This window comes from Ascaphus truei, chromosome 8 (genome assembly GCF_040206685.1).
Source record: "Ascaphus truei isolate aAscTru1 chromosome 8, aAscTru1.hap1, whole genome shotgun sequence".
Lineage (NCBI taxonomy): Eukaryota > Metazoa > Chordata > Amphibia > Anura > Ascaphidae > Ascaphus > Ascaphus truei.
Window position 1 is genome coordinate 686,586 of NC_134490.1, and position 14,798 is coordinate 701,383.

Sequence of the window (14,798 nt, forward strand, 5' to 3'; positions counted from 1 at the left end):
ATTGTAGTCCTGGGGTTTGTATTGTGAAGCGCCGGTCTCCCCGCAGCGCACGCGCACGCACACTGTGCACTAATACATTGTAGTCCTGGGGTTTGTATTGTGAAGCGCCGGTCTCCCCGCAGCGCACGCGCTCGCACACTATGCACTAATACATTGTAGTCCTGGGGTTTGTATTGTGAAGCGCCGGTCTCCCCGCAGCACACGCGCACGCACACTGTGCACTAATACATTGTAGTCCTGGGGTTTGTATTGTGAAGCGCCGGTCTCCCCGCAGCGCACGCGCACACACACTGTGCACTAATACATTGTAGTCCGGGGGTTTGTATTGTGAAGCGCCGGTCTCCCCGCAGCGCACGCGCTCGCACACTGTGCACTAATACATTGTAGTCCTGGGGTTTGTATTGTGAAGCGCCGGTCTCCCCGCAGCGCACACGCTCGCACACTGTGCACTAATACATTGTAGTCCTGGGGTTTGTATAGTGAAGCGCCGGTCTCCCCGCAGCACACGCACACTGTGCACTAATACATTGTAGTCCTGGGGTTTGTATTGTGAAGAGCCGGTCTCCCTGCAGCACACGCGCTCGCACACTGTGCACTAATACGCTGTAGTCCTGGGGTTTGCATTGTGAAGCGCCGGTCTCCCCGCAGCGCACGCACACTGTGCACTAATACATTGTAGTCCTGGGGTTTGTATTGTGAAGCGCCGGTCTCCCCGCAGCGCACGTGCACACACACTGTGCACTAATACATTGTAGTCCGGGGGTTTGTATTGTGAAGCGCCGGTCTCCCCGCAGCGCACGCGCTCGCACACTGTGCACTAATACATTGTAGTCCTGGGGTTTGTATTGTGAAGCGCCGGTCTCCCCGCAGCGCACACGCTCGCACACTGTGCACTAATACATTGTAGTCCTGGGGTTTGTATAGTGAAGCGCCGGTCTCCCCGCAGCACACGCACACTGTGCACTAATACATTGTAGTCCTGGGGTTTGTATTGTGAAGAGCCGGTCTCCCTGCAGCACACGCGCTCGCACACTGTGCACTAATACGCTGTAGTCCTGGGGTTTGCATTGTGAAGCGCCGGTCTCCCCGCAGCGCACGCACACTGTGCACTAATACATTGTAGGCCTGGGGTTTGTATTGTGAAGCGCCGGTCTCCCCGCAGCGCTCACACACTGTGCACTAATACATTGTAGTCCTGGGGTTTGTATTGTGAAGCGCCGGTCTCCCCGCAGCGCACGCGCTCGCACACTGTGCACTAATACATTGTAGTCCTGGGGTTTGTATTGTGAAGCGCCGGTCTCCCCGCAGCGCACGCGCTCGCACACTGTGCACTAATACATTGTAGTCCTGGGGTTTGTATTGTGAAGCGCCGGTCTCCCCGCAGCGCACGCGCTCGCACACTATGCACTAATACATTGTAGTCCTGGGGTTTGTATTGTGAAGCGCCGGTCTCCCCGCAGCACACGCGCACGCACACTGTGCACTAATACGCTGTAGTCCTGGGGTTTGCATTGTGAAGCGCCGGTCTCCCCGCAGCGCACGCACACTGTGCACTAATACATTGTAGTCCTGGGGTTTGTATTGTGAAGCGCCGGTCTCCCCGCAGCGCACGTGCACACACACTGTGCACTAATACATTGTAGTCCTGGGGTTTGTATTGTGAAGCGCCGGTCTCCCCGCAGCGCACGCGCACACACACTGTGCACTAATACATTGTAGTCCGGGGGTTTGTATTGTGAAGCGCCGGTCTCCCCGCAGCGCACGCGCTCGCACACTGTGCACTAATACATTGTAGTCCTGGGGTTTGTATTGTGAAGCGCCGGTCTCCCCGCAGCGCACACGCTCGCACACTGTGCACTAATACATTGTAGTCCTGGGGTTTGTATAGTGAAGCGCCGGTCTCCCCGCAGCACACGCACACTGTGCACTAATACATTGTAGTCCTGGGGTTTGTATTGTGAAGAGCCGGTCTCCCTGCAGCACACGCGCTCGCACACTGTGCACTAATACGCTGTAGTCCTGGGGTTTGCATTGTGAAGCGCCGGTCTCCCCGCAGCGCACGCACACTGTGCACTAATACATTGTAGTCCTGGGGTTTGTATTGTGAAGCGCCGGTCTCCCCGCAGCGCACGTGCACACACACTGTGCACTAATACATTGTAGTCTGGGGGTTTGTATTGTGAAGCGCCGGTCTCCCCGCAGCGCACGCGCTCGCACACTGTGCACTAATACATTGTAGTCCTGGGGTTTGTATTGTGAAGCGCCGGTCTCCCCGCAGCGCACACGCTCGCACACTGTGCACTAATACATTGTAGTCCTGGGGTTTGTATAGTGAAGCGCCGGTCTCCCCGCAGCACACGCACACTGTGCACTAATACATTGTAGTCCTGGGGTTTGTATTGTGAAGAGCCGGTCTCCCTGCAGCACACGCGCTCGCACACTGTGCACTAATACGCTGTAGTCCTGGGGTTTGCATTGTGAAGCGCCGGTCTCCCCGCAGCGCACGCACACTGTGCACTAATACATTGTAGGCCTGGGGTTTGTATTGTGAAGCGCCGGTCTCCCCGCAGCGCTCACACACTGTGCACTAATACATTGTAGTCCTGGGGTTTGTATTGTGAAGCGCCGGTCTCCCCGCAGCGCACGCGCTCGCACACTGTGCACTAATACATTGTAGTCCTGGGGTTTGTATTGTGAAGCGCCGGTCTCCCCGCAGCGCACGCGCTCGCACACTGTGCACTAATACATTGTAGTCCTGGGGTTTGTATTGTGAAGCGCCGGTCTCCCCGCAGCGCACGCGCTCGCACACTGTGCACTAATACATTGTAGTCCTGGGGTTTGTATTGTGAAGCGCCGGTCTCCCCGCAGCGCACGCGCTCGCACACTGTGCACTAATACATTGTAGTCCTGGGGTTTGTATTGTGAAGCGCCGGTCTCCCCGCAGCGCACGCGCTCGCACACTGTGCACTAATACATTGTAGTCCTGGGGTTTGTATTGTGAAGCGCCGGTCTCCCCGCAGCGCACGCGCTCGCACACTGTGCACTAATACATTGTAGTCCTGGGGTTTGTATTGTGAAGCGCCGGTCTCCCCGCAGCGCTCGCACACTGTGCACTAATACATTGTAGTCCTGGGGTTTGTATTGTGAAGCGCCGGTCTCCCCGCAGCGCACGCGCTCGCACACTGTGCACTAATACATTGTAGTCCTGGGGTTTGTATTGTGAAGCGCCGGTCTCCCCGCAGCGCACGCGCTCGCACACTGTGCACTAATACATTGTAGTCCTGGGGTTTGTATTGTGAAGCGCCGGTCTCCCCGCAGCGCACGCGCTCGCACACTGTGCACTAATACATTGTAGTCCTGGGGTTTGTATTGTGAAGCGCCGGTCTCCCCGCAGCGCACGCGCTCGCACACTGTGCACTAATACATTGTAGTCCTGGGGTTTGTATTGTGAAGCGCCGGTCTCCCCGCAGCGCACGCGCTCGCACACTGTGCACTAATACATTGTAGTCCTGGGGTTTGTATTGTGAAGTGCCGGTCTCCCCGCAGCGCTCGCACACTGTGCACTAATACATTGTAGTTCTGGGGTTTGTATTGTGAAGCGCCGGTCTCCCCGCAGCGCACGCGCTCGCACACTATGCACTAATACATTGTAGTCCTGGGGTTTGTATTGTGAAGCGCCGGTCTCCCCGCAGCGCACGCGCTCACACACTGTGCACTAATACATTGTAGTCCTGGGGTTTGTATTGTGAAGCGCCGGTCTCCCCGCAGCGCACGCGCTCGCACACTGTGCACTAATACATTGTAGCCCTGGGGTTTGTATAGTGAAGCGCCAGTCTCCCCGCAGCGCACGCGCTCGCACACTGTGCACTAATACATTGTAGTCCTGGGGTTTGTATTGTGAAGCGCCGGTCTCCCCGCAGCGCACGCGCTCGCACACTGTGCACTAATACATTGTAGTCCTGGGGTTTGTATAGTGAAGCGCCGGTCTCCCCGCAGCGCTCGCACACTGTGCACTAATACATTGTAGTCCTGGGGTTTGTATTGTGAAGCGCCGGTCTCCCCGCAGCGCACGCGCTCGCACACTATGCACTAATACATTGTAGTCCTGGGGTTTGTATTGTGAAGCGCCGGTCTCCCCGCAGCGCACGCGCACGCACACTGTGCACTAATACATTGTAGTCCTGGGGTTTGTATTGTGAAGCGCCGGTCTCCCCGCAGCGCACGCGCTCGCACACTATGCACTAATACATTGTAGTCCTGGGGTTTGTATTGTGAAGCGCCGGTCTCCCCGCAGCACACGCGCACGCACACTGTGCACTAATACATTGTAGTCCTGGGGTTTGTATTGTGAAGCGCCGGTCTCCCCGCAGCGCACGCGCACACACACTGTGCACTAATACATTGTAGTCCGGGGGTTTGTATTGTGAAGCGCCGGTCTCCCCGCAGCGCACGCGCTCGCACACTGTGCACTAATACATTGTAGTCCTGGGGTTTGTATTGTGAAGCGCCGGTCTCCCCGCAGCGCACACGCTCGCACACTGTGCACTAATACATTGTAGTCCTGGGGTTTGTATAGTGAAGCGCCGGTCTCCCCGCAGCACACGCACACTGTGCACTAATACATTGTAGTCCTGGGGTTTGTATTGTGAAGAGCCGGTCTCCCTGCAGCACACGCGCTCGCACACTGTGCACTAATACGCTGTAGTCCTGGGGTTTGCATTGTGAAGCGCCGGTCTCCCCGCAGCGCACGCACACTGTGCACTAATACATTGTAGTCCTGGGGTTTGTATTGTGAAGCGCCGGTCTCCCCGCAGCGCACGTGCACACACACTGTGCACTAATACATTGTAGTCCGGGGGTTTGTATTGTGAAGCGCCGGTCTCCCCGCAGCGCACGCGCTCGCACACTGTGCACTAATACATTGTAGTCCTGGGGTTTGTATTGTGAAGCGCCGGTCTCCCCGCAGCGCACACGCTCGCACACTGTGCACTAATACATTGTAGTCCTGGGGTTTGTATAGTGAAGCGCCGGTCTCCCCGCAGCACACGCACACTGTGCACTAATACATTGTAGTCCTGGGGTTTGTATTGTGAAGCGCCGGTCTCCCCGCAGCGCACGCGCTCGCACACTGTGCACTAATACGCTGTAGTCCTGGGGTTTGCATTGTGAAGCGCCGGTCTCCCCGCAGCGCACGCACACTGTGCACTAATACATTGTAGGCCTGGGGTTTGTATTGTGAAGCGCCGGTCTCCCCGCAGCGCTCACACACTGTGCACTAATACATTGTAGTCCTGGGGTTTGTATTGTGAAGCGCCGGTCTCCCCGCAGCGCACGCGCTCGCACACTGTGCACTAATACATTGTAGTCCTGGGGTTTGTATTGTGAAGCGCCGGTCTCCCCGCAGCGCACGCGCTCGCACACTGTGCACTAATACATTGTAGTCCTGGGGTTTGTATTGTGAAGCGCCGGTCTCCCCGCAGCGCACGCGCTCGCACACTGTGCACTAATACATTGTAGTCCTGGGGTTTGTATTGTGAAGCGCCGGTCTCCCCGCAGCGCACGCGCTCGCACACTGTGCACTAATACATTGTAGTCCTGGGGTTTGTATTGTGAAGCGCCGGTCTCCCCGCAGCGCACGCGCTCGCACACTGTGCACTAATACATTGTAGTCCTGGGGTTTGTATTGTGAAGCGCCGGTCTCCCCGCAGCGCACGCGCTCGCACACTGTGCACTAATACATTGTAGTCCTGGGGTTTGTATTGTGAAGCGCCGGTCTCCCCGCAGCGCACGCGCTCGCACACTGTGCACTAATACATTGTAGTCCTGGGGTTTGTATTGTGAAGCGCCGGTCTCCCCGCAGCGCACGCGCTCGCACACTGTGCACTAATACATTGTAGTCCTGGGGTTTGTATTGTGAAGTGCCGGTCTCCCCGCAGCGCTCGCACACTGTGCACTAATACATTGTAGTCCTGGGGTTTGTATTGTGAAGCGCCGGTCTCCCCGCAGCGCACGCGCTCACACACTGTGCACTAATACATTGTAGTCCTGGGGTTTGTATTGTGAAGCGCCGGTCTCCCCGCAGCGCACGCGCTCGCACACTGTGCACTAATACATTGTAGCCCTGGGGTTTGTATAGTGAAGCGCCAGTCTCCCCGCAGCGCACGCGCTCGCACACTGTGCACTAATACATTGTAGTCCTGGGGTTTGTATTGTGAAGCGCCGGTCTCCCCGCAGCGCACGCGCTCGCACACTGTGCACTAATACATTGTAGTCCTGGGGTTTGTATAGTGAAGCGCCGGTCTCCCCGCAGCGCTCGCACACTGTGCACTAATACATTGTAGTCCTGGGGTTTGTATTGTGAAGCGCCGGTCTCCCCGCAGCGCACGCGCTCGCACACTATGCACTAATACATTGTAGTCCTGGGGTTTGTATTGTGAAGCGCCGGTCTCCCCGCAGCGCACGCGCACGCACACGCACACTGTGCACTAATACATTGTAGTCCTGGGGTTTGTATTGTGAAGCGCCGGTCTCCCCGCAGCGCACGCGCTCGCACACTATGCACTAATACATTGTAGTCCTGGGGTTTGTATTGTGAAGCGCCGGTCTCCCCGCAGCACACGCGCACGCACACTGTGCACTAATACATTGTAGTCCTGGGGTTTGTATTGTGAAGCGCCGGTCTCCCCGCAGCGCACGCGCACACACACTGTGCACTAATACATTGTAGTCCGGGGGTTTGTATTGTGAAGCGCCGGTCTCCCCGCAGCGCACGCGCTCGCACACTGTGCACTAATACATTGTAGTCCTGGGGTTTGTATTGTGAAGCGCCGGTCTCCCCGCAGCGCACACGCTCGCACACTGTGCACTAATACATTGTAGTCCTGGGGTTTGTATAGTGAAGCGCCGGTCTCCCCGCAGCACACGCACACTGTGCACTAATACATTGTAGTCCTGGGGTTTGTATTGTGAAGAGCCGGTCTCCCTGCAGCACACGCGCTCGCACACTGTGCACTAATACGCTGTAGTCCTGGGGTTTGCATTGTGAAGCGCCGGTCTCCCCGCAGCGTACGCACACTGTGCACTAATACATTGTAGTCCTGGGGTTTGTATTGTGAAGCGCCGGTCTCCCCGCAGCGCACGCGCACACACACTGTGCACTAATACATTGTAGTCCGGGGGTTTGTATTGTGAAGCGCCGGTCTCCCCGCAGCGCACGCGCTCGCACACTGTGCACTAATACATTGTAGTCCTGGCGTTTGTATTGTGAAGCGCCGGTCTCCCCGCAGCGCACACGCTCGCACACTGTGCACTAATACATTGTAGTCCTGGGGTTTGTATTGTGAAGCGCCGGTCTCCCCGCAGCACACGCACACTGTGCACTAATACATTGTAGTCCTGGGGTTTGTATTGTGAAGAGCCGGTCTCCCTGCAGCACACGCGCTCGCACACTGTGCACTAATACGCTGTAGTCCTGGGGTTTGCATTGTGAAGCGCCGGTCTCCCCGCAGCGCACGCACACTGTGCACTAATACATTGTAGGCCTGGGGTTTGTATTGTGAAGCGCCGGTCTCCCCGCAGCGCTCACACACTGTGCACTAATACATTGTAGTCCTGGGGTTTGTATTGTGAAGCGCCGGTCTCCCCGCAGCGCACGCGCTCGCACACTGTGCACTAATACATTGTAGTCCTGGGGTTTGTATTGTGAAGCGCCGGTCTCCCCGCAGCGCACGCGCTCGCACACTGTGCACTAATACATTGTAGTCCTGGGGTTTGTATTGTGAAGCGCCGGTCTCCCCGCAGCGCACGCGCTCGCACACTGTGCACTAATACATTGTAGTCCTGGGGTTTGTATTGTGAAGCGCCGGTCTCCCCGCAGCGCACGCGCTCGCACACTGTGCACTAATACATTGTAGTCCTGGGGTTTGTATTGTGAAGCGCCGGTCTCCCCGCAGCGCACGCGCTCGCACACTGTGCACTAATACATTGTAGTCCTGGGGTTTGTATTGTGAAGCGCCGGTCTCCCCGCAGCGCACGCGCTCGCACACTGTGCACTAATACATTGTAGTCCTGGGGATTGTATTGTGAAGCGCCGGTCTCCCCGCAGCGCTCGCGCTCGCACACTGTGCACTAATACGTTGTAGTCCTGGGGTTTGTATTGTGAAGCGCCGGTCTCCCCGCAGCGCTCGCACACTGTGCACTAATACATTGTAGTCCTGGGGATTGTATTGTGAAGCGCCGGTCTCCCCGCAGCGCTCGCGCTCGCACACTGTGCACTAATACATTGTAGTCCTGGGGTTTGTATTGTGAAGCGCCGGTCTCCCCGCAGCGCACGCACACTGTGCACTAATACATTGTAGTCCTGGGGTTTGTATTGTGAAGCGCCGGTCTCCCCGCAGCGCACGCACACTGTGCACTAATACATTGTAGTCCTGGGGTTTGTATTGTGAAGCGCCGGTCTCCCCGCAGCGCACGCACACTGTGCACTAATACATTGTAGTCCTGGGGTTTGTATTGTGAAGCGCCGGTCTCCCCGCAGCGCTCGCGCTCGCACACTGTGCACTAATACATTGTAGTCCTGGGGTTTGTATTGTGAAGCGCCGGTCTCCCCGCAGCGCTCACACACTGTGCACTAATACATTGTAGTCCTGGGGTTTGTATTGTGAAGCGCCGGTCTCCCCGCAGCGCACGCGCTCGCACACTGTGCACTAATACATTGTAGTCCGGGGGTTTGTATTGTGAAGCGCCGGTCTCCCCGCAGCGCACGCGCTCACACACTGTGCACTAATACATTGTAGTCCTGGGGTTTGTATTGTGAAGCGCTGGTCTCCCCGCAGCGCACGCGCTCGCACACTGTGCACTAATACATTGTAGTCCTGGGGTTTGTATTGTGAAGCGCCGGTCTCCCCGCAGCGCTCGCACACTGTGCACTAATACATTGTAGTCCTGGGGTTTGTATTGTGAAGCGCCGGTCTCCCCGCAGCGCACGCGCTCGCACACTGTGCACTAATACATTGTAGTCCTGGGGTTTGTATTGTGAAGCGCCGGTCTCCCCGCAGCGCTCGCACACTGTGCACTAATACATTGTAGTCCTGGGGTTTGTATTGTGAAGCGCCGGTCTCCCCGCAGCGCACGCGCTCGCACACTGTGCACTAATACACTGTAGTCCTGGGGTTTGTATTGTGAAGCGCCGGTCTCCCCGCAGCGCACGCGCTCGCACACTGTGCACTAATACATTGTAGTCCTGGGGTTTGTATTGTGAAGCGCCGGTCTCCCCGCAGCGCTCGCACACTGTGCACTAATACATTGTAGTCCTGGGGTTTGTATTGTGAAGCGCCGGTCTCCCCGCAGCACACGCACACTGTGCACTAATACATTGTAGTCCTGGGGTTTGTATTGTGAAGCGCCGGTCTCCCCGCAGCGCACGCGCTCACACACTGTGCACTAATACATTGTAGTCCTGGGGTTTGTATTGTGAAGCGCCGGTCTCCCCGCAGCACACGCACACTGTGCACTAATACATTGTAGTCCTGGGGTTTGTATTGTGAAGCGCCGGTCTCCCCGCAGCGCTCGCACACTGTGCACTAATACATTGTAGTCCTGGGGTTTGTATTGTGAAGCGCCGGTCTCCCCGCAGCGCACGCGCTCACACACTATGCACTAATACATTGTAGTCCTGGGGTTTGTATTGTGAAGCGCCGGTCTCCCCGCAGCGCACGCACACTGTGCACTAATACATTGTAGTCCTGGGGTTTGTATAGTGAAGCGCCGGTCTCCCCGCAGCGCACGCGCTCGCACACTGTGCACTAATACACTGTAGTCCTGGGGTTTGTATTGTGAAGCGCCGGTCTCCCCGCAGCGCACGCGCTCGCACACTGTGCACTAATACATTGTAGTCCGGGGGTTTGTATAGCGAAGCGCCGGTCTCCCCGCAGCGCACGCGCACGCACACTGTGCACTAATACATTGTAGTCCTGGGGTTTGTATTGTGAAGCGCTGGTCTCCCCGCAGCGCACGCGCTCGCACACTGTGCACTAATACACTGTAGTCCTGGGGTTTGTATTGTGAAGCGCCGGTCTCCCCGCAGCGCACGCGCTCACACACTGTGCACTAATACATTGTAGTCCTGGGGTTTGTATTGTGAAGCGCCGGTCTCCCCGCAGCGCACGCGCACACACACTGTGCACTAATACATTGTAGTCCTGGGGTTTGTATTGTGAAGCGCTGGTCTCCCCGCAGCGCACGCGCTCGCACACTGTGCACTAATACACTGTAGTCCTGGGGTTTGTATTGTGAAGCGCCGGTCTCCCCGCAGCGCACGCGCTCGCACACTGTGCACTAATACATTGTAGTTCTGGGGTTTGTATTGTGAAGCGCCGGTCTCCCCGCAGCGCACGCGCACGCACACTGTGCACTAATACATTGTAGTCCTGGGGTTTGTATTGTGAAGCGCCGGTCTCCCCGCAGCACACGCGCTCGCACACTGTGCACTAATACATTGTAGTCCTGGGGTTTGTATTGTGAAGTGCCGGTCTCCCCGCAGCGCTCGCACACTGTGCACTAATACATTGTAGTCCTGGGGTTTGTATTGTGAAGCGCCGGTCTCCCCGCAGCGCACGCGCTCGCACACTGTGCACTAATACATTGTAGTCCTGGGGTTTGTATTGTGAAGCGCCGGTCTCCCCGCAGCACACGCGCTCGCACACTGTGCACTAATACATTGTAGTCCTGGGGTTTGTATTGTGAAGCGCCGGTCTCCCCGCAGCGCTCGCACACTGTGCACTAATACATTGTAGTCCTGGGGTTTGTATTGTGAAGCGCCGGTCTCCCCGCAGCGCACGCGCTCGCACACTGTGCACTAATACACTGTAGTCCGGGGGTTTGTATTGTGAAGCGCCGGTCTCCCCGCAGAGCACGCGCACGCACACTGTGCACTAATACATTGTAGTCCTGGGGTTTGTATTGTGAAGCGCCGGTCTCCCCGCAGCGCACGCGCTCGCACACTGTGCACTAATACACTGTAGTCCTGGGGTTTGTATTGTGAAGCGCCGGTCTCCCCGCAGCGCACGCGCTCACACACTGTGCACTAATACATTGTAGTCCTGGGGTTTGTATTGTGAAGCGCCGGTCTCCCCGCAGCGCACGCGCACACACACTGTGCACTAATACATTGTAGTCCGGGGGTTTGTATTGTGAAGCGCCGGTCTCCCCGCAGCGCACGCGCTCGCACACTGTGCACTAATACATTGTAGTCCTGGGGTTTGTATAGTGAAGCGCCGGTCTCCCCGCAGCGCACGCGCTCGCACACTGTGCACTAATAGATTGTAGTCCTGGGGTTTGTATTGTGAAGCGCCGGTCTCCCCGCAGCACACGCGCTCACACACTGTGCACTAATACATTGTAGTCCTTGGATTTGTTTCGCCGCGAGCTACGTAGCTCGCACCGTCTCCTGCACTATGGACGTTGCCCAATAGTGTGGATGTTAGAACATTTTGGGGGCACTACAGACCCTCTCCTCCTCCTACTCCTCCTCTGCCCTCCCCATATTCTATGTCTGTATCCTCAGATTGTCACTTTGTCACCGTACCTGTGATATATCCCCTCCCCCTCCTCAGATTGTCCCTTTGTTATTGTACCTGTGATATATCCCCTCCCCTCTCCCCTCCCCCTCCTCAGATTGTCACTTTGTCACCGTACCTGTGATATATCCCCTCCCCCCTCCTCAGATTGTCACTTTGTCACCGTACCTGTGATATATCCCCTCCCCTCTCCTCAGATTGTCCCTTTGTTATCGTACCTGTGATATATCCCCTCCCCCTCCTCAGATTGTCACTTTGTCACCGTACCTGTGATATATCCCCTCCCCTCTTCTCCCTTCCTCAGATTGTCCCTTTGTCACCGTACCTGTGATATATCCCCTCCCCCCTCCTCAGATTGTCACTTTGTCACCGTACCTGTGATATATCCCCTCTCCCTTCCTCAGATTGTCCCTTTGTCACCGTACCTGTGATATATCCCCTCTCCCTGCCTCAGATTGTCACTTTGTCACCGTACCTGTGATATATCCCCTCCCCCCTCCTCAGATTGTCACTTTGTCACCGTACCTGTGATATATCCCCTCTCCCTGCCTCAGATTGTCACTTTGTCACCGTACCTGTGATATATCCCCTCCCCCTCCTCAGATTGTCCCTTTGTTACCGTACCTGTGATATATCCCCTCTCCCTGCCTCAGATTGTCACTTTATCACCGTACCTGTGATATATCCCCTCCCCCCTCCTCAGATTGTCCCTTTGTTATCGTACCTGTGATATATCTTCTCCTCGATGGTCCCGGCAGTGAGCAGCCTGTACACCGTCACCTGCTTCGTCTGTCCAATCCTCCAGGCTCTCTCCCGCGCCTACAATACGACAATGTCACACAATGCAGTGACACATCACAATGCAACACACTGCAACAGCACCAAACCACCTAACACATAAGCCCAATCAAAAGCGTGATCGCACAATGTTACATCACAGTGACAGCGTAACAAAACAAGCAAAACAGCGACAGCGTAACAAACCAAACAAAAGAGCGACAACGTAACAAACCAAACAAAACAGCGACAACGTAACAAACCAAACAAAACAGCGACAGCGTAACAAACCAAGCAAAACAGCGACAGCGTAACAAACCAAGCAAAACAGCGACAGCGTAACAAACCAAACAAAACAGCGACAGCGTAACAAACCAAGCAAAACAGCGACAGCGTAACAAACCAAACAAAACAGCGACAGCGTAACAAACCAAGCAAAACAGCGACAGCGTAACAAACCAAGCAAAACAGCGACAGCGTAACAAACAAAGCAAAACAGCGACACCGTAACAAACCAAGCAAAGCAGCGACACCGTAACAAACAAAGCAAAACAGCGACAGCGTAACAAACCAAGCAAAACAGCGACAGCGTAACAAACCAAGCAAAACAGCGACAGCGTAACAAACCAAGCAAAACAGCGACAGCGTAACAAACCAAGCAAAACAGCGACAGCGTAACAAACCAAACAAAACAGCGACAGCGTAACAAACCAAGCAAAACAGCGACAGCGTAACAAACCAAGCAAAACAGCGACAGCGTAACAAACAAAGCAAAACAGCGACACCGTAACAAACCAAGCAAAGCAGCGACACCGTAACAAACAAAGCAAAACAGCGACAGCGTAACAAACCAAGCAAAACAGCGACAGCGTAACAAACCAAGCAAAACAGCGACAGCGTAACAAACCAAGCAAAACAGCGACAGCGTAACAAACCAAGCAAAACAGCGACAGCGTAACAAACCAAGCAAAACAGCGACAGCGTAACAAACCAAGCAAAACAGCGACAGCGTAACAAACCAAGCAAAACAGCGACAGCGTAACAAACCAAGCAAAACAGCGACAGCGTAACAAACCAAGCAAAACAGCGACAGCGTAACAAACCAAGCAAAACACCGACAGTGTAACAAACCAAGCAAAACAGCGACAGTGTAACAAACCAAGCAAAACACCGACAGTGTAACAAACCAAGCAAAACAGCGACAGCGTAACAAACCAAGCAAAACAGCGACAGCGTAACAAACCAAGCAAAACAGCGACAGCGTAACAAACCAAGCAAAACCGCGACACCGTAACAAACAAAGCAAAACAGCGACAGCGTAACAAACCAAGCAAAACAGCGACAGCGTAACAAACCAAGCAAAACAGTGACAGCGTAACAAACCAAGCAAAACAGCGACAGCGTAACAAACCAAGCAAAACAGCGACAGTGTAACAAACCAAGCAAAACCGCGACAATGACTGGCTTCCCGCTTACTACTAGTGACACCGCGGCCCCGCCCGCCCTCTGCCAGAAACTGCGGCCCCCTCCCACAGACACTGCGGCCCCCTCCCACAGACACTGCGGCCCCCTCCCACAGACACTGCGGCCCCCTCCCACAGACACTGCGGCCCCCTCCCACAGACACTGCGGCCCCCTCCCACAGACACTGCGGCCCCCTCCCACAGACACTGCGGCCCCCTCCCACAGACACTGCGGCCCCCTCCCACAGACACTGCGGCCCCTCACCTGTGTGTCGGTGCTGGGATTCCAGTCGGGGTCGAAGATGATGACTCTGTTGGCTCCAGTCAGGTTCACACCCAGACCCCCCACTCTGGTGGTGAGAAGGAAGACAAAGAGCGAGGGGTCCTGAAACACACACAGCCGGGCCGATAACACAACAACAACACAGTGCGGCAACGTGACATCACACACACAGCCGGGCCGATAACACAACAACAACACAGTGCGGCAACGTGACATCACACACACAGCCGGGCCGATAACACAACAACAACGTGACATCACACACACAGCCGGGCCGATAACACAACAACAACACACTGCGGCAACGTGACATCACACACAGCCGGGCCGATAACACAACAACAACACAGTGCGGCAACGTGACATCACACACACAGCCGGGCCGATAACAGAACAACAACACAGTGTGGCAACGTGACATCACACACACAGCCGGGCCGATAACACAACAACAACACAGTGCGGCAACGTGACATCACACACACAGCCGGGCCGATAACACAACAACAACACAGTGCGGCAACATGACATCACACACACAGCCGGGCCGATAACACAACAACAACGTGACATCACACACACAGCCGGGCCGATAACACAACAACAACACACTGCGGCAACGTGACATCACACACAGCCGGGCCGATAACACAACAACAATACAGTGCGGCAACATGACATCACACACACAGCCGGGCC

General features: G+C 55.6%; 1 protein-coding gene across 1 annotated transcript in view; it reads right to left on the reverse strand.

Annotated features, from left to right (window-relative positions):
* Positions 1-14,798, reverse strand: part of ERCC6 (ERCC excision repair 6, chromatin remodeling factor) — a gene marked incomplete at its 5' end in the record, with an annotated part of 118,697 nt that overhangs the window by 41,841 nt on the left and 62,058 nt on the right. Inside the window, 2 exon segments of the mRNA XM_075610267.1 lie at positions 12,301-12,395; positions 14,082-14,201. Coding sequence (XP_075466382.1) covers positions 12,301-12,395; positions 14,082-14,201 — 215 coding nt within the window.